At 36.2% G+C, this 27014-nt stretch overlaps 1 protein-coding gene and 1 pseudogene across 2 annotated transcripts in view; both read left to right on the top strand.

Annotated features, from left to right (window-relative positions):
• Positions 1–4338: 4338 nt before the first annotated feature.
• On the top strand, positions 4339–10641 carry LOC130239949 (alcohol dehydrogenase 1-like; annotated as a pseudogene).
• Positions 10642–15056: 4415 nt separating this feature from the next.
• adh8b (alcohol dehydrogenase 8b) overlaps positions 15057–27014 on the top strand; it is a 12621-nt gene continuing 663 nt past the window's right edge. Inside the window, exons 1-8 of one of the 2 annotated variants that reach the window (XM_056471354.1) lie at positions 15057–15238; positions 16226–16263; positions 16944–17045; positions 19004–19145; positions 21378–21465; positions 21546–21765; positions 25530–25790; positions 25875–26004. In XM_056471354.1, the coding sequence (XP_056327329.1) occupies positions 16246–16263; positions 16944–17045; positions 19004–19145; positions 21378–21465; positions 21546–21765; positions 25530–25790; positions 25875–26004 (961 nt within the window). In that variant the 5' untranslated portion in view covers positions 15057–15238; positions 16226–16245. Of the gene's footprint in view, positions 15239–16173; positions 16264–16943; positions 17046–19003; positions 19146–21377; positions 21466–21545; positions 21766–25529; positions 25791–25874; positions 26005–27014 lie in introns of both variants that reach the window. The other variant, XM_056471353.1, reaches the window with a different exon arrangement.

Genomic DNA, 27014 nt, shown 5'->3' with positions numbered 1-27014 from the left:
TAGAGGGCAACCTTCCTCATTCTATATTAAATGGATAGTTCATCCGAAACTGAAAATTATGTCATCATTACTCACTTAAACAATAAAGAAGATATTTTGAAGAAAGCTGGAACACCGGTAACCGTTGACTTCCATAGTAGGACAAAATACTAGGAGTCAATTGATTACAGGTTTTCAGCTTTCGTTAAAAATCTTCTTTAGTGTTTGGCAGCATAAAGAACTCTAAAAGCTTTAGAATCTCTTGAGGGTGATTAAATAGTGAGCTCGATTTTCATTTTTGGTGTGAAACTATCCCTTTTAACATGTGTTGGGAAATCTAACAGGGATGAATAATTATTCTGAGTTAAAACCTTGAAGTGTTAATACACTGCATGTGAATGTTCTGGGGCTGCTGGGGTATTTTTTGGACTTCGTCTGACAGTTTGAATTAAATACAGTTCTCCAGGAGTCTGAGGCAGAGAAAGAATCTGTATTAAATCCAAACCTATCATGAAAGACCTACGTTATGCACTGTATTTTTGGATGTATTTATTAATCGATGTTCCTAAAGGGATAGTTCATTTTTTTTGTTGTACACAAAATATGACATTTGAAGAATGTTTTAAACTGTTAGCAGTAGAAAACAAATCATTGCATACTGTTATCTTTATAATGAAATTTGTGATATATTGTTGCCCCCTCAACACCCACACCACACACACACACACCACACACACCCAACACACACACAAACACACACACTATGTATATCAATGCCTGCTGCTTGTCACCCATCAAAATTCTCTATCATCATTAAAAAAAAAAAACTAAGAATTGTAACTTTGGGGTGAAACTATCCCTTTTCAATCTGCTTCTGCTGGCTGTTAAGAAATAATGCCAATCTGAATATCAATTAAATCAAATGATGATTTCATAAATACAACATATTTAGTAGAAAAGTCAATAGATTTTTTTGTAGGATTCATATTCAGGAATAGAAATATGATAATAAGGCTGTTTTTAATAGCACTTGACGCTTTTTGAAATACTACATTTGAAGATTATTAAATGATTTAACTTTTTTTTAGCACGGTTAATAACCTGCTGTTTATGTAACTGTGATACTTTTGCAAGATGATGTCATGATGATTATTTTTTTTGGTACTGATTTTGAGGAAAACTTTACTTTGTTTGTAATGTGACAATTGCTGACATGATGCCAAGTTTTGATTTATTGTGATTTCTTTTCAGGTTCATCTTCATCTTTATGTGCTGTATTTTCATTTACCAACATATTTGCCACAATCCTGTGTTTTTTTTTTTTATTTGTTGGTGGTGGGTTAAATGAGGGATACTTGTATGATTTAAATTATTTAATGAATTGTTTTTTATATACATTATAAATCATCCAGCAATGTAATTCAACTAAAACCTGGGTTATCATAATAAAAACTATCATGCTTTAAAGTAATTACCGTTGCCCGTTTTCCTGTAGAAATCCACCAATTATTAATTCATTAATTTTCATTTGGCTTAGTCCCTTTAATAATCCGGGGTCGCCACAGCGGAATGAACTGGCCAACTTATTCAGCTTATGTTTTACACAGCGGACACCCTTCCAAATGCAACTCGGTACTAGGAACATCCATACACTTGCATTCACACTCATACACTACGGACAATTTAGCTTATTCAATTCACCTAAACCGCATGTTTTGGACTGTGGGGGAAACCGGAGCACCGGAGGAAACCCATGCGAACACAGGGAGAACATGCACACTGCACACCTTGCTGTGAGGCAACAGTGCTAACCACTGAGCACTGTGTATCCATCCACATTAAATGAAAGTAAAGTGTCCATGTTGATGTTTTCCATAACGTTTGTGAATACTAAAAAATCTGCTGTCGGTTCACAAACCTATTCTGAACTGGGCTTAGATTATACATAATAATAAGTGATGATGGTAAATTTGAATAGATTTTATGTGATTAAAGACTTAATATTGACAATTGTTTGATAACATTTCAGGGTTTCTAAATGTTACTGGGTGCATAAATGGCACCAACATTGTAAAGCTCCTTCAGTCAATAAAGGAGACTAGGAATGCTGCCTGTATACATGTGCAGGTAACAACCCAATTTTCTGTTCTTAATCTTTTGGGGTTACAACTTTTAAATTCTTTACTGATTCAACTAACTAGCTAATATATCATCCATATGTCATCACTAATGTTGAGGTTAAATGGCCAGGGTCTGCTCTGTGCATGATGCCAGAATGTTCAGGAAGTCATCATCATGCCACACATTTCAACAGGATACATCTATCATTTATTTATCTTTTTACTATAGTTGTATTATAACAATCATTTACTGGACACTACAATGGTTTACCTTGCTGGGGGACAGAGGATACTCTTGTCGGGCCCATATGATGACCACCCTGAACCTAGACCTTGACATGATTCAAACTGGTAAATCCTCAATGACCCAAGCAGACCAAAGAGATGGAAGAGTGCTAAGAGACATCATTTGTCAAAATATGTTTAAGTAAATTATTTGCACCGAAGCACTATTCTATTTCCTGAAATAAAATAGTCTTCTTTTTTACATAGCTTTATATATACACACACAGAACATATTATCTTCCTTAAGGTGACGCTCCACTATTACAGGTTTTGCTTTTTGCTTTTTTTAATGGCCATGTTTACCCTCCATTTTAACCAGTATAAGTCCATCTCCATGTGACTTTGAAGATGGACCTCATACAGCTCATTTTTCAAAATTCTGCAAACCAGAGCGGCATAATTAAAATAAATAATAAATGAAAACTGTGGGCAATATGGTGGCTAGCACGGGTGGTTAGCACTGTTGCCTTACAGCAAGAAGGTCACTGGTTTGAGTCCCTGGCTGGGCCAGTTGGCATTTCTTTTTTTTTTAATTTTTTTATAAAGTTCTGCTGGCTGCAATCTCTGAATTTTCATTGCCAATCTCTAAGCCAATTGATATAGGATGTTTTTGGTTCAATTTGGAATTTCCCCCAGCCGTGCAGAGCCAGGGCCTCGCTGGTCCCAGTTGGCATTTCTGTGTGGAGTTTGCATGCTCTTTCCATGTTGGCGAAGGTTTTCCTATAGAAGCTCCAGTTCCCCCCCACAGTTCAAGACATTGTGAATGAATAAACTAAATTGGCCGTAGTGTATGTGTTGTGAATGTGAGAGTGTATGTGTGTTTCCCAGTATTGGGTTGCAGCTGGAAAGGTAGAAGGACCTTCACCTGCATGCAAAACAAAAAGCATAAAAAGGCAAACTAAATGTACCTGACAACAATTAACTTTACACTGTGGAAGATGGTGTGGTTTCTGGAAGGTCCGATATCAACCATTGGTCCAGTGTTCACCCTTTATTGAGGGGACCGAAACAGCTCCTCAGATGAGGTAAGCAAAGGTATTTGATGGCCCACACCAGTCAGACGACCTTAGCCTCCTTATTAGCTATATTAAAGAATATTACAAATATTACAAAGTGTTTAATACATAGCTCCAGTAATCAATATTACATTTTATCAGAAAGTTCTGTTAATTTGACTTTGGGACAGAGTTCTTCTACACTCCAGAAGCAATTTTAAACCCAGAGCCTATATAACCATACATTATTTTGTAACCTACGAAATGATGTCACAAAAAGTAAACGCTTGAATTTTTTTTCTTATCTATTCTTATCTTGATTCTTTCCTTCGCTGAAGCAGGCTGGTGTTTTCCTCAGTATAATTGGCTTAAATTGATCGTAGCCAAGCTATAAAACCTCCAACTCCGCACTGTAAATACTCTGCCCCTTCCTCTCCATTTTTCTCACCAGCGATCTGTTAAAAATGTAACTCTCTGTTACCCTTAAGGAGGTTGATTAAATGTTGATGAGCTGTTTTGAACCGTTCAAGGGTAAGCAGGTTTTAATCAACCGAGATTTATGGTTTAGCAGATGGTAAGTCAACTAGCTTTTGGAATAGCCTATCCCCTTGTTCAGTCATGATATTTATATTTTTTTTTTAGGTTATTAGATAAACCGTTAGCACATTAGAATTAATTATGCTTACATGTAATCTAGATGATCAGGAAAAATGACCCTAAAACTCATTGTGTAAATCTTATTGGTCACTGTTTAAGTTAATCACAACCATTATTCTATATCTATTCTTCATGTAGACCTACATTATAAGTTACAGTTCAATAAAAGAAAGAGAGAAGGGTTGTGTGTGTGTGTGTGTGTGTGTGTGTGGTGTGTGTGTGTGTGTATGTGTGTGTGTGTGTGTGTGTGTGAGAGAGAGAGAGAGGAGAGAGAGAAATTGCGTCATCCTTATAAACTAAAAACACTGGTGAGTATAAAAACAATCACTAGAGGTCTCTTTCTCTCTTTTCATTCATCACAGCAATACGACTACACTGGGAAATGGCCACTGCAGGAAAGGTTTGTGCACCTGTCTTTTGGTCTCTTTTCATTTGTGCTGCAGAGAAGTTAATGCATTTTTTAATAAGACTTCAGTCCCTTTATATACACAGAAGCTCATTTTCAATGATTTATTGACAAAGATCAAATACAGCTATCTATTGTCTATCTAAATTTAATGCTAAAGATTTAATAATTCTGTATATGTTGTGGATGCTTTTAAGCCATCCAATATATTTACTGTAAGCTATTCTTTATATGCAAATAAAAAAATCTAAGATCTATGCATAGTGCTTTATGCATATTAATGTCTTGGACTGCCTTTCAGCACTGCTGATTATAATTGCTTTGTGTGCGTGTGTGTACACATAAAACTGTACAATTGTTTGAACTTATATGGATAAAATATGTACAATCCCAACCTTTGACCCTGCGGTTTGTGCATATTTTAATAAATATAATAATATATGACTATGTGTTATATCAATACAGCGTCTACCGTATATATCAATATCAAAATAATTGTACTGTACAGATTTCTTTTCATTTCTTTTGTTTATTTCTTTTTTTTTTATTGTATTTAGGCCATTTCCAAAGTTTTGTTTTTTTTTTGTTTTATTTTTTTTTTTGTATTCTGGCATTTAAGTTTTCTTTCACTGATAATTTGATCGGGTTAATATTTATCTGAGATTGTGAATGTGAAGCTCTAAAAACAGATGTTTCATATTTCCATTTGGCGCTTCCAAACCAAACAGCTGGACAAGCTCCAACTACAGTTGGAGAGCAGATCAGGCAATGCTCAAGCACAGCAGCGGTATATAACATCTGTAGTCAATCATTAAATATATAAAACACGCTGAGCCAATTTCTTCTGTATGCCGAAGGTGATCAAATGTCGGGCCGCTGTTGCCTGGGAGCCCAAGGCTCCTCTGATGATGGAGGAAATAGAAGTTGCCCCACCACAGGAAGGAGAAATACGAATTAAGGTGGGAAATGTCCCATGAAAGATATAAAATGGTTAAATAGTGTAATACTGTTAACGCGTATTGGTTGTTCTAAAGGTTATAGCTACAGGACTTTGTCACACCGATCTTTACCAACTGTTGATGGGGACAAGCGAGGTTTTCCTGTCGTACTGGGACATGAGAGCGCTGGGTGGTGGAGAGTGTTGGACCTGGAGTCACTGGTTACAAACCAGGTCACTAATTTAACTCATTTCTTTATTGATTTATCTATTATTTAGACAGTTTGGGATAAAATTCTTAAAAAATGGTACGCACCCTCAGGCCATCTGAGATGAAGCTACAAGAGCTGTTGATTCAACACAAATTTGGGTCAATATATGGAAAGAATGAGTTCATAAGTTTGAAATAATGATGAAATAACCACATTTATTTGAACCACGTTTTGGGATGAATCTTCTTCAGTAAACATTAAATAACATCTGTAGCTTAATCATGGTCCTTGATGATTTATAAAATACAAACCAATGGCTATGACAATTATTACACATGGCTAGGCCCATACGGAATCTGTGTGTGCAGAATTCTGCAGATTTTAACCCATTATTGATTCTGTTTAGTTACTTGTGTAAATGTATGTAAATTTATATTATTCAGTTTTTAAATTAATTTCAGTATAATTATTGACTAATATGAAAATGTTCAAGTAATTTATTTACAATACAGTTTGTAAAATAATATTTCTGTCCTTTAGTAGATATATACATGAGAGACTAGCTTTGTTTACCAAATAATTGGATCTAATTGGATTTGTATTATAAACATTAATTAAAGTTAAAAAGGTGTTATTTTTTATTTATATATTAAGGTTTTAGTTGTCATACTCCCAAAATAATTCAGCATAAATCCGCAGATCTTAACAAAATTCTCCGTAGAAATAGCAAAAAATGTCCGCAGATTCTGTATGGCCCCACCATGGCCCTGGATGATTGCTGTCTTGAAGGGAAATGATCAGTTTGCGCAAGAAACAAATTAATCGATTTGCTTCACAAGTCCCCATTATATTGCCTAGAAGTTCTATTTTGTTTTTACTCTCAATGTACTCATTCAATATAACTATCAATTTGCATTTTATGAATCATTAAAGAGCAAAAGAATTTGCAAAAAAAATCTTGAATGCCCTGAAAGTTACACAAAATGTTAATTTTTGAGTGCAGTATACTTTAAAATAAACAATCATTGTTTACTCTCCCTCATTTCCACTGAATTAAATACATTCAGAGAATCAGTTTGTCTAGTTTGCAATTAAAATCAACCAGTTGGTAAATCTTCTGTGTGCTTTGGTGAAACAGGTGATAAGGTCATCCCACTCTTCCTCTCTCAGTGTGGGGAATGCAAGTTCTGCAAGTGTCCAAAAACAACCTGTGTGAGCGCAGCTGGTGAGAAACGAACAGAAAGCATTACAGCTGACCTCCTATTTTTCATTTTGGAAACACTCAATTGTATTATCTCTCTTGCAGGGCAACTAAATATCACGACATTATGGCTGAACCTACAAGTCGTTTCACTTGCCGTGGTCAGACCATCTTGCAGTTCATGGGCACCAGCACCTTCTCTGAGTACACCGTCATCAACCAGAATGCTGTGGCGAAGATTGACGATAATGCTCCTCTCGACCGTGTGTTTTTGCTCGGCTGTGGCATCTCTACTGGTTTATGGAGCTGCTGTCAACACAGCTGGGGTGTGTATAGATGTTGCTGCAACTCAAGATGCACTTGAATTAATGTCTTTGCTTTCTATAGCTAAATGTTTGCTTTATTCAACATTTCAAGAGAGAGGGCAGGAACACTTTAGGAAAAGCAAACATTAGAAATTCATCACAGCTGTGTTGATATACACTACCTGACAAAAGTCTTGTTGCCTATCCAGGTTTTAGGAACAACAAATAATAATTGACTTCTAGTTGATCATTTGGTTGCAGAAGTGGCTTATATGAAAGACAAGAGCCTCTAGATTACGTTTAAATACCAAAATACGTTTACCAAAATAAAATATGATCATGCCTTGATTTTTAATTATTTAATTAGGACAGTAAGTTCTGACTTTGCTTAGACTAAAGTCTTGTCGCTTAACAGAAATAATGTATAGAATATGAAGTCATGGTGAAGTAGAAAAAGAATGAATATTGTGTCTGACTCCCATGAGCTTGGAGGACTGCATCAATACATCTCTGCAATGACTCAAGTAACTTATTAATAAAGTCATCTGGAATGGCAAAGAAAGTGTTCTTGCAGGACTCCCAGAGTTCATCACGATCCTTTGGATTCATCTTCAATGCCTCCTCCATCTTAACTCAGACATGCTCAACAATGTTCATGTCTGGTGACTGGGCTGGCCAGTCCTGTAGCACCTTCTTTGCTTTCAGAAGCTTTGATGTGGAGGCCTGAAGTAATGAGAAGCGCTATCCTGCTGAAGAATTTGCCCTCTCCTGTGGTTTGTAATGTAATGGGCAGCACACATGTCTTGATACCTTAGGCTGTTGATGTTGCCATCCATTCTGCAGATCTCTCACACACTCCCAAACTGAATGTAACCCTAAACCATGATTTTTCCAAACTTGACTGATTTCTGTGAGAATCTTGGGTACATGAAGGGTTCCAATAGGTCTTCTACAGTATTTGTGATGATTGGGATGCAGTTCAATAGATGATTCATCGAAAAAATTTACCTTCTGCCATTTACCTTCTAAATGATGAACTAGACTTTGTCAGGTAGTGTACTATTGGTTTTAAATTGATAGTAAATAAATAAGAAGTCTTTATTGATTAACTGAAATCTTAATCACAAGATTAAAATATTTACTTAAGATTTTAAAGGGTCATTTTTATTTGTACTGTTCTATTTAGAGTAGTAATAGGCTATTTTCTGTCCTGTTTTGACCCCCACGACCCATCTGAACATACCATTTGAATATAGTGAATAGTAGATGAGGAAATAAATGCCCACTGCTACTATTTTTCTCAATATTTATCATAAACGTTTTCAAAAGGACAGCGTGTGAGGGCACCAATATAAATTCTGCATTTCTGCAATGGTTAGGATCAGAAGGGATGCAATGCCTTGTTTTTTTTTTTTTTTTACAACTGAGCGACGAATGTGGGAAACTGATGTGCGCAGCACTGTCACTGACAAAAGTCAAGGGAATGCAGAGAGCGAGGAACTGGAATTGGAAGACTAGTCAGGATAGAGGGAAAGATGAATGCTGCAATGTACAATGTACTTCAGAGTGCTCTTGAACTCAGACTGGGTGACGGTTCATCTTCCAGCAGGACAATGACCCAAAGGACACAGCCAAAATATCAATGGAGTGGCTTCACAACAACTCGGTGAATGTCCTTGAGTGGCCTAGCTAGAGTATATACCCAAATCCTATTGAACATCTCTGGAGAGATCTGAGAATGGCTGTACACTGTCGCTTCCCATCCAACCTAGTAGAGCTTGAGAGGTACTGCAAAGTGGAATGAGCAAAAATTCCCAAAGACAGGTGTGCCAAGCTTGTGGCATCATATTCAAAAAGACATAAGGCTGTAATTGCTGCCGATGCACTGTGTCTCCACAGTCTGCCACCAATGGCTGATCTTGCTTCTCCGTGGCATTTTTACTTATGACACAATGTCCAAATATAGGGGGGGCCAGAGGGGTGGCCAAGCTTGTTGACATGGGTCCCACCCCCCCCATAACCGCAACTGATGCAATGGATTTAATGTGCTCACCTATCCCTACCCCTTACAGCATAAGTCTCAAACTGGATTCCTGAAGGGCCGCAGCTCTGTACAGTTTTGCTCCAACCCTAATCAAACACAGCTGATCCAACTTATCAAGGTGTTCAAGACTACTATGGACTATTAAGCAGGTGTGAGTTGGAGCTAAACTATGCAGAGCTGCGGCCCTCCAGGAATTGAGTTTGAGACCATTGCCTTACAGTGACGTCACTAGCTCCATTGAGTGCATTGTGTCTGACTGAGATATGCAGTCTCAGCTTGCAATCCAAGTCTGCATCCAGATACTATTAGGAATGTTTCCATTGCAATGAATAAGCATTACAATATTAGTTGTGTTCAGGTTACTCCAGGCTCTGTGTGTGCCGTGTTTGGACTTGGTGCGGTCGGTCTGGCTGCAGTCATGGGCTGTAAAAATGCCGAGCATCTCGCATCTTTGCTGTGGATATTAATGAAAAGAAGTTTGAGAAGGCCAAGGTGTTGGAGCCACAGATTTCCCTGAATCCGAAAGCGTACAATAAACCCATTTCTGAAGTGCTGATAGAAATGACCAATGGAGGAGGAGTGGACTTCTCAATCGAGTGCACAGGGAACACTGAAGAATGGTAAGACATGACTTGTAAAAAGGTGGATTAGTTATTCGCTTAAAAGCTTTTCGGTACTTTCAGTCTTTCTTTGTGCGAATGAAACAACATCTTTTGACCTCAGAGAAGTGCGCTGGAGTCGTGTGCTAAAGGTTGGGGTGTGAGCGTTGTGGTTGGATGACTAATGTGCAAGACTTTTCCTGCAAAGCCAATCAGCTTCATATAGGGAAAACCTGGAAAGGATCTCTGTTGGGAGGTATGTAACTACCCACCAATGCTTTCTAAAGCTTTCAGAGTAAATGTCTGTAAACATATCTGTTTTTTGTAAAGGTTTTAAGTGCAAGGATTCAGTTCCGAAACTGTTCGTGACTACATGTTCTGGCAAAATAATGCTTGATGAGTTTTATAACCCACAAAATGCATTGGAGCAGGTCAACGATGCCATTCAACCTCATGAAAACTGGACAAGGGTATGTTTGTCATTGTGTGTGTCTGTGTGTGTGTGCGTGTGTTGTGTGTGTGGTGTGGTGTGTTGTGTGTGGTGTGTGTGTGTGTGTGTGTGGTTAATATGGTTAAAAACTAAACTAGTAAACCTTTTGATTTCTATCTCACAGCATTCGAACCATCATGAGCGTATCCAAAATGAGAACCAAACAGTCATCACAAGACCAGTTTCTACACTACAGTATATTCTGATTAGCTTTCTTTGCAGCAATGTGCATTCCATGATCCTCTTTATTGGCATATTGCATCTGCTTGATGTAGTGATTCATAAGTGCATGTAAACATTTAACACATGGGTCTCAAACTCAATTCCTGGAGAGCCGCAGCTCTGCACAGTTTTGCTCCAATTCTAATCAAGGTATTCAAGACTAGTAGGAACAGTAGGAGCACAGTTTTGCTCCAACAACTAATCAAGGTATTCAAGACTAGTAGGAAACTATTAAGCAGGTATGATTTGGAGGTGGTTGGAGCTGCAGAGCTGTGGCCCTCCAGCAATCGAGTTTGAGTCTGTTCTATTCATCTGCAAGGCAAAATGCTTCTGAAATATTTTGCAAAATAAAGTGATCCTTGGAAAATAAAAAGAGACAAGAGCATAAATCATTCACGAGGTTTTGTGTAACCAATTATGATGCCTTCAAAATAGTTTATATCTCTTCTCTGAGCCAGACTTTTTTCAGCATTTGTTTTGATTTGATATGGAAAGTTAAGAAGCACCAGAGAAAAATGCAGCTGTAGACTTTTCTTAAGAACATTTAAGATGAACTGATTAAAACGGGATTGCTCAGACTAAATGCAGCCAGTTTAACACACACTGAAATGATTTCTGAAGGTCTAGAAAATAACGCTTTAGAGTTTGGTACTCAGGTTCTGTCTAGCTAGAAGTGAAACGATGTGAGAAAAGAGCTACAGTAATTCAGCACAGATGATCTCCTGGATCCCTGCAGAAATGTTTTTCCAGCTGGCTTTTGATTGAATCCTTTTCTGACCTTATATGACTTAAACGTTGGTCGATTCTGACAATACAAATACATTTGACTATTTATTATTAACTCGATTTTACTCAGTAAGCCTTTTATCAATAAAATAACAGTAAATAAAAGTAACCTAAAATCAACATGTGTGTGAAAAGCAAAAACAAAAGTTATGTACAGAAATATGATCAGACTGCAACAAAACGGGGAGGGACGTGCATATAACTGAATTCAAATGCTCATTTTAATTCATTGTGATATTTTCGGAGATGTTTTTAAATTTAATTTAAACCCATCAAACATTAGACAAAAAAAATAAAAATATGTAATATAATTTACCTTGCAAACTGAAATGTATCCGCATGCAAGAGCTGCATCAAACCAACAAGGAGGCTGCAATTGGCTTTCCCGTGGCTCTTAAATGGCAATGATTAGAAGATAATTAACCTATTTGTACTTAACTTAATGCTTCCTCCAGGTCTTCAGAGAGATGAGGAGATCAAATGAGATCAATTTAATTTGCACCATACGCAGAGGTGGTCTTAGTGATTTGGGGCCCTAAGCAATTCCAGGTATGGGGCCCTAACATTGAAATTAAAAACATTCACTTTCTCTATAGATATTTTTGGTCACACTTTATTTTGATGGTCCGTTTGTTAAATTTAAGTTACATTGCATCTACATGGCAAATAATTCTCAATTAGATTATAAGTAGACTGTTAGGTTGGGGTTAAATGTCAGTTAAATGTCTGTTAATAGGAGCATATCAACAGATATTAAGCAGACAGTCTACTAATACTCAAATGGACCATCAACATAAAGTTACCGTGGAACCTTTTTCTTCTTGATGTAAAATAAAATATAATCATAAATAAATAAATATAAATCAAGTCACAAATAAAAAAACAAGTTCACAAACTATATGTGCAGTTAATTAGACATAATTGTGATTTTAATATTTGCATGTGCAGTAAGGAAGGAACGTTCCACTATTTAAGGGGCCCCTTTTTAAAAAGAAGTAATAACGTTAAAATCTTAATGTTATAGACAGATTTTGACAACATATGATTGAAAATTAATAAAAGAGCTATATGATTAATATAGTCTTCTTGGCATTGTTTGAGGTCCCTGAATACCCCGGGGCTGCTTTACCTCGCTTATTGGTTAAGTTCGCCCCTTACTATACGAGTGCTGGTAGAAGTCCAACAAGAGTATTTGTTCAATGTTCAGTCATGTTATGAAGTACTATTTCAGGAGGAGTTTTAGGACATAAGTTATATAAGATTTAATGAGTTATGGCAAAAATACTGACATACTGAAACAAGCCAAGCATATATAACACAATAAAGCAGACTGAGATGGCAAACCTAAGGTGATTACTTTGTAGTCTCCACTGCAAATGCATTGGTGTCACACAGGGTTGGGCAAAAATACATTGAAATGTATTTTAAAATAAATACCAAATACCTTAATTTTAGGTGTATCAAAATAAACCACAAAATACAGCAACCACAACGTGTATCAAATAAATACAGTATTTTGTATTTTAAAAATACTACAAATACTTTTATAAGGAGCATGACTTTTTTGCAAATCTTCCATCAAATAGACTATTCGATCAATCCCTCCCCCATTAAACTGACTTAGTGAAGTAAACAATGTTTGATAGCAAATGTGGCCAGTAAAATTGCCATCATCTCTGTACAATGATTATTCAACCTCTTAATATTTATAAGGTGTTAAATAAAGAGTACATTAATTTATTTTTTGTTCACAGAATTTTTCAGAAATAAATATATATATATATATAATATATATATATATATATATATATATATATATATATATAATATATATATATATATATATATATATATTATTATTATTATTATATTATTATTATTATTTATTATTTATTTATTTTTCTGTAAAAAATCGTATTAGTAGTTTTTGATTATTAAATATTGGTTGCATATGTTGTGACATATTAAGGCTTACATCTTTCTCTTCATTAACTATACAGTGGACCTACTGATCACTACTGAAACAAACAGCCAATGAAGTATTGTAGGAATCGCCACTGTAGGAATTATTTTATGTTGTTTGTTTTAACGACAAACATTTGGCATCAGCAATCCATCCAAAACTACTATTATTTGTAAAGTATACTTATTCTCCAAAGATTTTTTAATTTCTTCTTTAAATGGAAGAGTCAATTACATACAATTCATATGCATCATTTATATGATATCTTGATGTAGATTTCTTACAAAGTATTTACACTATTAAAAAATACAAGACAGTAAAGTAATTTGATACAAAATATTAAACCATGTTCATCAACCTTATCAAATACAAATTACAAACACTGTTTTGTATTTAAAATACGTATCTGAAATACAAGTATCATAAATACGGCTCATCCTTGGTGTCATATTTATTGATCATCAATGTGTACTTCAGACCAAAACACACACAGACTGAAACAAATGGCACACCCTGTGCAAGTCTGCCATCTAAAGTTCTGTATTGTACATCACCATCAGACCAACATACTTTAGGCATACACCGATCACCTACCCAGAAAAACATATGTAGCAATTTGTATAGGCATGATAGAGCATATATAGAGTAAAAATGATGATATCTACTCTGACAGATTGCTATTTTTACTCTTGTCACTGATAAGGGGAACAAATAACTGATCTTCCACCAGAAAGCATACAAATGAGTGTGTCCCAAATGCTACACAAATACAACTTCTAGACTATATGTATTTACACATTATGCACTTAATCATCTTGTGTCATTCAACATTCAAGTCTGAAACCCAATCCACTTCGCTATTTTATTATTGTTACTAAATGTGTAACAGCAGTGTATGAAGTGTCCAATGGTATCTCCAAAAATTGCATACATGCCTGTACACTGTAAAAAATAGTATATGTTTTTAGTTAATTGTAACTTATTAAACTAAGTCAATCATGTTCTAACTTAATTTTATAAGTTACACAACTGTTTAAGTCAGATTAACTAAATATAAGTTCAATGGACTCAAAAGGTAAATTTTTTTACAGTGTAGGTCTCGAACAAATCCGAACAATTTAATAGCTTGATCAGTTGTGTTTAGGGTTGAAGCTAAAGTGTAAAGGTTTGACACCTGTGCATTAAGTTAAGTGTGCATCCAATGGACACTATCCCAGCCATGGAAGAAAATTTAAGGAAATCAAGTGATGTAACTGCGTTGGTAGGTCATGTAATGAGTGAATAATTGTCACATTTGTACATTTACACTAACATTTACCATCATGAAAGCTTGCATCTCACAGCTGACAAAATAATTAGAGGCAGCTCTTCTCATAGGATGTCATCATGTCATGATAGCACTTGCAGTCAAATGCTACGTCACAGCAAGGATTGCCACCTGCATTTAGATTTTAAACACGGAAGATGAAAATAGGGTGGAAAGTGGAAATTAGCCAGTTGAAGTGAAAGCGTACAGATGCTTACGATGTCTTTATTAGTGTTTCTCAAACCACGTTCCTGGAGGACCACCAACATTACATGTTTGGATGTCTCCTTTCTCTCTGCTGATCTAAAGCAGGTGTGTTTGTTTAAGGAGATTTGGAAAATGTACAGAGCTGGTGGTCCTCCAGGAACGTGGTTGAGAAACACTGGTTTAATTGATGTTCAACACACACAAATCTGTAAAAATCTCAGAAATTTTAATCCAGTGTTTCCTGACCCTTTGGAGACCAAAATGTTTCAAGCGCACCCCTAGTGGTTGGATTGTGGATGCACTACACCCCTTCCCCACCTACTTTATTCCTACTACTACGCGATTTCCGTCATTTAGGCGTAGTCGTTTGTTTGTCCAGTTCTGCATGTTTGTTGTATGTTTGTTACTCTAAAAGTGTGTGGTGCAGTCGTGATTGTGTGGTTTAGGTTTTGTATACGCGCACTAAATCCACAGCAGCAGCCAGACTGGGATTTTTGACCTTCCTGCGTCCACATATTGTGAAAGTAAGTTTTCATTTGGTGCAGGGTTGGAGCACATTTGCAGTACATTGGAGAACATTTTCGTCAGATTGTACTGTTAAATTGTTTAGTGTTGTTTGCATGGTTAATTTTTCACCAAATTTGATGATTTGACTACGACTTTCTTTCAAAGGTGGTCTGAAACTGCTCTCTCGATCGCTTCACCCTCAAAAGAGGTTTCAGTCACATTTTTGCAGGCCTATCAAAAAATTTGGTTGGATTATGCGTCCAGCTTTAAAATGTTCATACAGTAGGCCCTTGCTTTCAAATGAACACTTCTATTTTGTTATCAATGTCAATATTATAATCAGTATTGCTCAATTTATTATCAAATTCATGAAAAGTAGTCTGCCAATTAACCGACAAATAAAGGTTTTGTTTGCATCTCAAATGGTAACCATTATATCCAAAGTATTACTTGATTTGATTATGCTTTCAGCTTTCAGTATGAACAACAACAGCAGTAGTAAGCCATCTAACTCGTCCTCTTCTTAAATATAGAGGGAGATAAAACCATGGAATAAATATAATTAAAGGTCAAGCAAAAATGAAGCACTCAAACCACATAAAGAATTTGTAAACTGTTGAAAACTAACAGTCATTGTCTTTTCAGTAAATTTCACTCTTCTCATGTGATTGAATGAAACTCACTAGGCAAGGTTAAGCTGCTCTTTATGTAACACTGATTATCTCTAGTAGTGAGAGTATCAAATATATTGACTGACCAAAATGCACAAGAAAAGAGTCCGGTTCTTAAATTCACACAGCTAAGTAACAATCTTCTGTTAAATATTCCAGGTAATGTCTGTATATTTTTGATATTTAACTCATAACTTAAGTTGTAATTTAAGTTCTGTAGGCTACAGAGACGAAGAGAGGGAGAGTGCAAAGCACATGATTGCTTCATCTGTTTAAACCAGGGTATAAAAACGACTGCCAGAGGATCTCATTGTCTCTTTACATTCATCACAGCAATACGACTACACTGGGAAATGGCCACTGCAGGGAAGGTTCGTAAACTTGTCTCTTGGTCTGTTTTCAATTGTGCTGCAGAGAAGTTAATGCATTTTTAATAAGATTTTGTATGTTTAACCTCATGTCCATTGACCTATTGATCACATTTACAAATTCACAATGCAAAAGTCCTACAGTGAAGTCTAATATCTTACACTGAAGACTGCTGTGGACACTTGGAGATATTCTTTTACTAAATGTTTGCTTTATTGGATAAGTATTAGTATAATACATGACTATAATATGGCTTACAAATAGTATTTTTTCTTGTTACAGTGCTTTGCTAACCATATTGACTTTCTGTAAAGATTAAGTTGTGTAAAAAGACTACATGAAAGGTTTAGAGATCACATGCTAAAGTGACATTTGTGCATTCATATTTTAATTCAAATCTTTTTAAACAAATTGGAAATGTTTTGTGACTCTCCCACTTCATCAACTCAAATGGACACTAGCACTAAATGAGCTCTTGCAGTTTCACTGAGTTAATATTTAGCTTTAGTGATAGAGAAATCAGATAGTTGTGGCTTTAAAATGTGTTAATGTTTTCATTGGCTGGACAAACTCCAACTGAAGTCAGAGAGTACAGATCTTGCAACTGCTCAGGTTATAAACCTGTAATCATTAAATCTCTTGATTTACAAAATGCTGAACCAATTCCTTTTGTGTGCTGAAGGTGATCAAATGTCGGGCCGCTGTTGCCTGGGAGCCCAAGGCTCCCCTGGTAATGGAGGAAATAGAAGTTGCCCCACCGCAGGAAGGAGAAGTTCGAATTAAGGTGGGAAATGTCCAGTGGTGGAAAGAGTACTGAAAAATCATACTTAGGTTAAAGTACCATTACTTGCCTAAAAATGTATCGTGAGTAGAGTAAAAGTGTCTGTTGTGAATATTTATTATACTTAAAGTATGAGTTAAAGTAGACCTTTCAAAAGTGCTCAAATTAGTGAGTGTTCTGCTGTAAAATCTGATGCATTTACATGTAATTTGTGGATGGTGTAACGTAACATTCTATAGTGCATTTAGTGATTGCTCAGCAGGCCCACAACGTCATAAGACGTTATTATTAGGTTACATTTAGGTCGTGACGTAAGGTCACCAAAATTCAATATCTAAAAACAATGTTATTTTGATGTCCAATTACAATGTCAAATGACGTTGATATTTGGTTGATTTTAGGTTGTGTTAGAAAGTGACAAATCTAATGTCGAGCCAACATCTTAAACCAACTTCATATTGTTCATATAAACCAACCCATATGTCAAATACTGAAATTTATTTGTCAGGTATGGCAACCAAAACCCAACGCCTGATAGAAGTCATATTGGTAATGTCCTCTCAATGTCAAGCTGTAACTTTATTAGACGTTAGGCATGGGACGATAACCATTTTCAAGGTATACCACGGTTTGGAAAAGCCAAGGTTTTAAAACCGGTAACATTTTCTGTAATGTCGTTCCTAAGGTATGTGTAAAAAAAATTATTGACATTTTTTTAGGACAACAGTATCTCCAGCAGAAAAGATATCCAAAGATGCTGTTTTAAATTGTAAAGAAATCTGTGTTTTTGAAACCAGTGAAGACAGCAGAAGTCAGTGATTCATTTGAATTATTTAGCCTGTCATGTTTACTGCTCCAAAATATTTTAAATCTTTCACAAAATAAAATATATTGTGTTCAAAGGGGAAAAGTTTTTATTTTTTACCCAGACATTTAAAAAAAAAACTTATTTTAGGGTAGTAATCACAATACCGTGATATTTTTATCCAAGGTTATCATACCGTCAGAATCTTATACCCCTATGCCTACTAGATGTTGATATTTGGTTGATTTTTGGTTGGCCGTTGTATTTTTATTTCCAAACAAAATGCAACATCTCCACGATGTTGGAGTACAACGTCAGTCTGATGTCATGTTGATGACTTGTGCCTGCAGGGTGTTGTAAAAAAATAAATGATTGAAAGAGAAGAGAACCCAGTTCAGGAGACTTGAAACAAGCAGAATTCGTTTATTGAGACGTGTTGGTTAATCTGCAGTCATACAGCGTCTTCAAGAAGTCCATGTGTCTGCAAGAGCCTATTGGAGGCCTGCAGTCTGCGAGTTTTATCACAAATCTGAATTAAGACAAAGCTGTTCTGTCTATAATATGTTAGGAGGTGGGGAGATGGCTAAACAAAGCATGCAAATTCAGTTTTGGAGTCAGCAGGGTAAATTGGCATATAGGTGTAGAAACCGGCCAAGCTACTGACCACACTAGTTAATCAACAAAATGGTTTCTGTAGCCTGAAAATATCACCCAAAGGCAAAGGCAGAGTCGTTTAACAGCCTGGCTGAAGCATTTGCATTATTCTGGCTTAGCCTGTAGTCAGAAAGACAAAGGTGAATGTCCCTCATGGCTGGGCTGTTAATAAAATGATATAATCAAAAACCAAAGAATATAACTTTTCAGTTATATGTAGGTTATTGTTCATTTGGCACTAGATCATGTAAAGGTTGAAGGAAAGTAGTGGAGTAAAAGTACTGATACTGCACTAAAAATGTACTCAAGGGAAAGTAAAAGTACACATTATTAAAGCTACTTAGTAAATTACAATTTCTAAGAAAACCTTCTCAATTACAGTAATTTGAGTATTTGTACTTTGTTACTTTACTGGAAATGTCTCATGAAAGATGTCAAGAACCCATGCAACCAATTGTTAAATCAAGAAATACTGCTAACCTAATGATTTTCCATCACATAGATTTTATATACAAGTCTGTGTCACACTGACCTTTTTCACCTGTTGGAGTCGACGGACAATAAAGGTTTTCCCACTATACTGGGGCATGAAGCAGCTGGAGTGGTGGAGAGTGTTGGACCTGGAGTCACTGAATTCAAACCAGGTAATGTAATAAAAGGTCTTTATTTCTACATGAAAGCTGTAATGTTTTTTATTTTATTGTATGAGTACGTCAAACAGCTTCTCAAATTAGAAAAAACATGGGAGAGACATCAGAGGTATTGTCCATCAGGAATTGATTGGATTGTTGGATCATTGTTGTTTGCTGTTGGAGGATCTCAAGTGTGACTGGTTATCCTGCCCTCAGATAAATAAACACATCATAGAAGATAGAAAAGTGAAGGGGAAGACTGACAATACGCAAATGAAAAAAATAATCAATTATAATAGTCAATAAATATGTGATTTCATAGTGATTGAAATCATTTTTGTCGTTGTTCAGCAATAAATGAAAGTTCTGTCATCATTTACTCAACCCAAGGTTAGTTCTCACAACTGTATGACTTTTTGTGAACACAAATTAAGAGATTTTGAAGTGATATAATGAATAGGGATTAAGGCTTGTAAAAATACACAAAACATGTTTTCTGAAAGTCCTATACTTGAATAAACAGTGCAGATTAGAAATGATGATAATTATAATTGCAATCTCACTGGCCGCTTTATTAGGTACTCATGGCTAATATCGAGTTAGACCTTCTGATTTGCGCTTTCATGGTATCACTGTACATTGTTGTAAGACTATTTACTGTGAACCCTAGAGATGGTTGCACATGAAAATCCCAGTAAATCTGTCATTTCTGAAATACTCATACCAGCCTGTTAACCACAAACTAATATGGCATGTTCACAGTCTCTCAAATCACCTTTCCTATGCAATTTTATCTTCCATTCCATCTGTTTGGCTGATTGGATATTTGTGATAACTGTCAGTCGAAAAGGTGTACAAAATAGTGTTCAAATAATATACATCACTGATGTCCTGTAGGCTAGGCAATGCTTACTTCAACCGAAGTTAACACTGTTGGCTGCTGGTTGGGATCAACATGAGGCTAAGTGGTTTCAGGAGTTTTTAAAAGTCATTCAATTACTTATCTCAGAGTATAAATACGTGAACTTGAACCACAAAGCCAGTCTTATGTTGGCTATTTTGACAACAGCCAAAAATACATTGTATTGGTTAAAATGATAGATTTTTTTATTTATGCCGAAAATCATTCAAATATTAAGATCTTATAAAAATATAAACTGTAGCAAAATTAGCTCAATGTAGGAATATTATTGATTAATAATAACAAGTTGTTATTAATTATGAAAATGCAGAATTAACTTCTAGTTAATTTAACAAAATAAATAAAACAATGACTTGTCTGAGCGCTATCATGGTTTTATTTAGAAAGGGAATTTTACTTCTTGTGAAGTAGATGAATAGTTTTATCTTTATTAAACTTTATTAAGCTGGTAGCAAGGATCTTTTAACGTTAAAGTGACCATTTCTGTGAAGCAAACAAAGACAATACAACGTGGTTATAGCGTGATTTATTGACTAGCCTAACATATAACAAACGTAAAAAACATAACACACAGAAAAGAAAAAAAGTCACACAGCAGACCAACAAACTTTAACCCATTGTTTGAAATTACACCAAGCATACAAGTTATCGTTATGTCATAGCTCATGAGCTGTAAAATTAAATGCGGAACGCAACAATACTCAACATGACGGTTTTAAGAATACATCAACATAATTCTCACATTCTTACTCCTAATGCATTAAACAGGGTAAAAATATAAGGCGTACAGGTCATATGAGGGAGCATACAAAAGTTACATGTACTTTGAGGAAGAATCTTGTGTTCTAAATATCCTTTTTATATTGGAGAATGTTTGTGTGTAGACAAAAAGGGAGAGCAAAGAAAAGTTGTTTTTTTTCCCCCCTCTTATCTGCAATGTTCCTTTGAAAACCAAGCAGAGAGAAGCAAAGCAATCTGCTAAGTGTCCTGGTAGATAAAATGTGTCACCCAGAGATTTTCATGACAGATTTCTTGGCACCAGGTGGCCATAAAACGTCATGCAAAACGATCCTAGACCTTTTTTAGGGGTAAAAAAATGGAATTTTACCTCCGGCATACGTTACAAAAAGCTCTACTAACTGTGTGTAATGTGCATTACTAAATACTTAATTTGTACAACTTTAAATGCATTTTTTGTCAATATTTAGTTTTTTTTACCCTCAGATAATTCCAGTGGAATAAATCCAGTGGAATTCAGATCATTCCAACAAGTATCACATATGTTGTAAACCCAAATGACATTAGTGTATTGTGTTGAACAGGTGATAAGGTCATTCCAAACTCTGGCTGTCAGTGCAGAGAATGCAAGTTCTGCAAGAGTCCAAAAACAAACCTGTGTGAGCGCAGCTGGTAAGAAGCACAAACAAAACCACAGGTAACATATTTTATTCATTCATTTGTATAACAAAACTTTTTTATTTTTCTGCCAGGGTAAATGATCATATTGAATTCATGTCATATCCCAAAACAAGTTTCACCTGCCGTGGTAAGCCCATCCTGCAGTTCACCAACACAGGAACTCTGGCCGAGTACATTGTTATCAGACAGATTTATGTGGTAAAGATTGATGATGATGCTCCTCTGGACCGCGTGTGTCTGCTGGGCTGTGGAGTCACTACAGGATATGGAGCTGCCGTCAACTCAGCTGGGGTGTGTATTGGGATGCTTACCTGATTTTGTCTCTTGAGTAACGCAGATTGTAGGTTTGTTCAAAAATGAAAGAATTGGCATATTTCAATGAATATGTGAAAGTACTTTTGAAGTAGCCATGAAAATTAGGTCTTTTAATTATTTATATTCATATAGTAGCGCATGTTATAAATGATCTGTGCACCTTAATTATTTTCTAAAAAATCATTTGCTCTCATAATCTTTTATCAAAAACCATAATCTTACCTGCCCCCTCAAAATGACTTCCTAATTTGTGGTTATATGGAATGCCTTTAGGGCCGGGCTATCAGGGCGTTTCTCTTTTTTTGTCCGGCTTTCGTCCATTCGTCAATCTTCTTTCATTTTGTTAGCATTGCCCATTTTCCAATGATCAAATCAGTTCTCAGTGAACAAAATCATGCACCTACTTTTTTTTTGCTCAATTCAGAACCATTTCAATTGGATGTACGTCACAATAGAGGGAAAAAAATAACATAGGCTCATTCTGAGAACGTAGCCCTGTATACATTTCTGGAGATCGCGAATTATGTAGCCAGAGCTATGTATGGCTGCATTTCATCTTTAAAACAAATGCTACAGGGTGGTATGACACCGTTTCATTTCTTGTTTTTCTTTTTCTGGATTGCTTTTTTAAGCACTGCGGTTGGGTCTAGGGAAGTGGGTGGGCAGGTCAAGCACTGACCAGGTCTCACTGGAAGAAGAGACAGTACTGTCTCAATGTGATCTTCTGGCTAAATAAAGGAATAATAATAATAATCAGTGCTTTTTAAAACTATTGGTTGGGTTTAGGGTAAGTAGAGGGCGGGTCAGTCGATCGGCCAGTCGACAACAACCTCTATCTGAAAAAGCATACACAGCGGCCTCTGGAGCATTTGCGAAAACAAAAACCCCCCAAAAAAACACATAGCTCCTGGGACGTATTTTGCTCTCTCCAGAAAAGTATATAGGGGTACGTAATCAGAATCAGCTTGGGTTGGAAAAAAAAAAAAAACAATCTTAACTTCCGTTACATGCCAACTTTAAAAATAAGATTTTTTTATTGGAATAAGTGTTTCCATTAAGAACTTTATAATTCCAAAGATTATTAAAATGTTCTTTGCCCTTTGAAAATGTGTTCTTTGAAAAAAAAAAACCCTGTTTAAAACCTTTTATTTTTAAGAGTGTATCATAGAGAAAACCATACATGATAGTTGGAACCTTCTAAATTGCATTTCATACATTTATAGTAGTATAACATCTGATTAAATACCTGGATGGCCTACGTGCTTCTGTTGAGATTCTAAAGAGTGCATCCAGTTTCCTATTTCAACATTATAGTTGAAAATATCTAATCCATATAACAGTATAATTGGAAATATGGACTAGGGTACTAGGGATGCATTTTAAAAGACTTTTCATGTCTGTCTTTAAAGAAGAATTCCAAATATAAAACAATTTACAGAAAGAGTTAAATTAATAACACTGATATTCTCAACGAAGAACTTCAAACTACCTTGCCTTGAAAGTGATCTATCATGATTTACTCTGACTTTCCTTTTCCTACTTTCAATAATTTGAAGCTATTTACTGGAAGTCTACGTTAAATGGCTATAGACGACTTAACGGAATGGTTGCTATAATGATACGTGAGATTAACTGCATTAGGATGCTCTAAATTTTTTACATGACTTTGTTTGTATCAAGACTTAACTGTAAACATTAAGATAGGATTGTTTACAAATCCTGTAAATATTCCTATCGAAGAGATTTTGGTCTGTATCTACGTGATAGCATTGTGCAGTTGCTGTAGATATTGTCTGCTGCTCATATTGTCAACAACACACCCCAAATGTGCTCTGTTGGATAGAGATCTGGTGACTGTGAAGGCAATGTTCAGAAAACTAGAGATTTGACACAGCCTTTCATTCAGGTTTCATATGATGGTATTCTTATGTTCAGAAACAATACTAATGCTAAACTGTTCCATTTAAACAATGCACAAAACTTGATATCTTGAAATCACAGATGTATGACAGGAAGGATCCATCATGCCAAATTCTGTCATAATATCTGAATGTTGCAGTAGAAATCTAGAATTTAAAACAGTCAAACAATTAGACTAGTGTGAATGATAGCTGTTTTTAGCTGAAAGGAGTGTCATGAGTGTGCTTTTCTGCTGCTGCAGCAGCTCATCTGCTTCAAGGTTGGGTGTGTTGTGCATTCAGCAATGCTATTCTAAAGATCTCATTTGCAACCAGTGTTGAGTGACTGCTGCCTTAAGCTATTTATCTTGACCATATCGAGTTTCCTTAAAGGGTCATGAAACCTCCCTCTTTCAGTTCAAGTCTACCTCTGATTTTTTTCGAAAAATGCTTTATGGGGCATGGATCGCTGCGAGCAAAGGGTGGAGTGGCCAGCAGAGCAGGGGGGGAAACAAAGGGCTTTTGTCAGTTGGCTCGCCAGCTCAAGATAAAAAAAATATCCGAAACAATGTGAGACGCATGATTTTATAGTTTACAAAGTTAAAATGCAAAGAAATAAACAGGAAGTAATTTATTGCCATTACATATCCTTTGGTCTGTTCATATTAGTCTGTTATCATAAAGAACATGCAGTCCTGAAAAATGAAAAAGCAAAGTGTTATCATAGGATAAGTAAACTCAGCTATGAGGAATATTGAGAAACCGATGGATCATCACTTTACTAGCAGATGCAAGCCACGTCACCGACTTTGATCCCGCCAATATAATTATTTTAAACCTGGAAGATGAAATTAGCGGACAAAAGCCCAAAATTAACCAGTTTTCCCCACGATTAAAGCTAATAGATGCTAAAGTTGTCTTAACTGATGCTCAACACATACAAATCTGTTAATCTCAAAAAAGTATTGGAGGGTTTCTTGTACCTTTTAATGCTAGAGTTGCTGGCTGATTAGATGTCTTTATAAACAGCCAAACAGAAGTTATCAGTAAAATAGTCAATGAGCTAACAAACCTATTCCCAGATTATTGATATCAGCATGATACCTGGTGGCCAAGACTGGTACTGCATCTTAATTGTTAGCTACCCAAAAATAAACGTGTAGTATGTATATATGTATGTGTGTATATATATCTCACCTGCCCATCTAATTGATTGAAAGTGCCCCTAACCCACTCGGTCCTCCTATCCCACCACCACCATTTGCACTGCATTCAGACCCGGGGGTTCAGGAGGAGAGAAGTTAAATTCATTTATGGTTGTGTATAAGAAAGTACAAATAATAAATGTAGCGGAGAATTAAATTACTTACCGTTTATTTCTTTGCATTTTAACTTTGTAAACTATAAATCATGGGTCTCGTGGTTTGTGTCTGATTTTGTGAGCCAACTGACAGTTGTTCGCTCCCCTTTCTCCCCTGCTCTGCCAGCCACGGCCACTCCTCCTTCTGCTCGCAGTGCTTCAAGCCTCTCATGAAAATGTTTTTGTAAAAAATTCTGAGGTAGACTTGAACTGAAAGAGGGTGGTTTCATGACCCTTTAAGGTTGGGATAGTTAATAAAACACAATATGTAATGTACTAGTAGATTATAAATTTATCAAAAACCCCAGGAGGTTTGTACACTTGGAGCTCAAGTCACACTAATTTGGATCTAGCTCCAACTTCCATTTATACCCAACTCAAAAATGTGGCTAATGCAAATTTTAAGGGTCCAGATGTTTTTGTGGCTTAAACTGTAAGGTGAATGTTAAGGTGGGTCACAATAGTAATTTCTCTGTGTTCAGGTTACTCCAGGCTCTGTGTGTGCCGTGTTTGGACTCGGTGCGGTCGGTCTGGCTGCAGTCATGGGCTGTAAAAATGCCGGAGCATCTCGCATCTTTGCTGTGGATATTAATGAAAAGAAGTTTGAGAAGGCCAAGGTGTTTGGAGCTACAGATTTCCTGAATCCCCAAGCATACAATAAACCCATCTCTGAAGTGCTGATAGAAATGACCAATGGAGGAGTGGACTTCTCTCTGGAGTGTGTGGGCAACACTGAAGTATCGGTAAGCCCTAACTGACACGCATGTATGCCAACACTGCATTTCAGTACTCATTTAAAAGCTGAACGTTAATGTTTTTCACCTCAGAGGCATGCACTGGAGTCGTGTGCTAAAGGTTGGGGTTTGAGCGTTTTGGTTGGATACACTAATACGGACTTCTCTTCAAAACCAATTCAACTCATATATGGGAAAACCTGGAAGGGAACTCTTTTAGGAGGTAAATCAGCTGTCAGTTAATATTTCCTATGGGTTACAGCTGGGGTGCCCGAACTCAGTCCTGGAGGGCTGGTGTCCTGCAAAGTTTAGTGGTGTCCTGCAAACCCTGAGTGGAATAATCAGGAGATGGATCCTGGCCGAGCAGTAGCATCACTTTATTATAAATGTATTTTCCCACGGGGTGCGGGGAAAATCAAGTGTCAAAGGAAAATCAGTAATCTGCAGCGGTTTCGGCAGCAAATTAAAAATCACCCCGCTTGTGTGTGCACGGCTCTTTGTTGCCATTATTTTAATCTTAATGTGCTGACGTTAAGCACATTTTGTATGTTACAGTGAGCCAGCAATGCATTCAAACCATTTCTTGCAAGCAACAATTGGTAGTAAGTGTGTATTCTCTCTCCCTCTCTCATGTGCGCAAGGACAATTTCAATGTATTGTGACATATTTAATTTAACGTTAATAAGCTAAAATATAGGCCTAAATAATGGCCTATATTTTAAAATAACTTGCTATATTGCTCTATAAAGTGTCTTGAAAAATATCTAGTAAAATATTATTTACTGTTATCAAGGCAAAGATAAATTAAATCAGTTATTAAAACTATTGTTTAGAAATGTTGAAAAAATTCTCTCCGTTAAACAGAAATTGGAAAAAAATAAAATAAAAATACAAGGGCTAATAATTCAGGCGGGGGCTAACACTTCTGACTTCAACTGTATGTAGCTTGAGACGATCTGCAATTTCCTGTCAGTCTTCTCTCTTTGTTGCAAGCTGTAATTTTTGATTGTTTAAACTATCATTTCATTATTTCAGAGCACTTTCAGTTCTTGTAGTTGCCATGGTAGCACACAACATAATCGATGCATCTATGCTCGACGTTTAAGGTTTCACGCCAGTAACATGCAAAAGCAGTTACCTAGATTATTTAAACTGGACTCAGATTAGTTAGATCAATTGATCTTCAACTTGCTGTTGTGGATTCAGTTTAAGCGTGGACGTTTAGTTCGGCTC

This window comes from Danio aesculapii, chromosome 13, assembly GCF_903798145.1.
Source record: "Danio aesculapii chromosome 13, fDanAes4.1, whole genome shotgun sequence".
NCBI classification, from domain to species: domain Eukaryota; kingdom Metazoa; phylum Chordata; class Actinopteri; order Cypriniformes; family Danionidae; genus Danio; species Danio aesculapii.
This window is presented reverse-complemented; position numbering and strand designations above follow the sequence as displayed.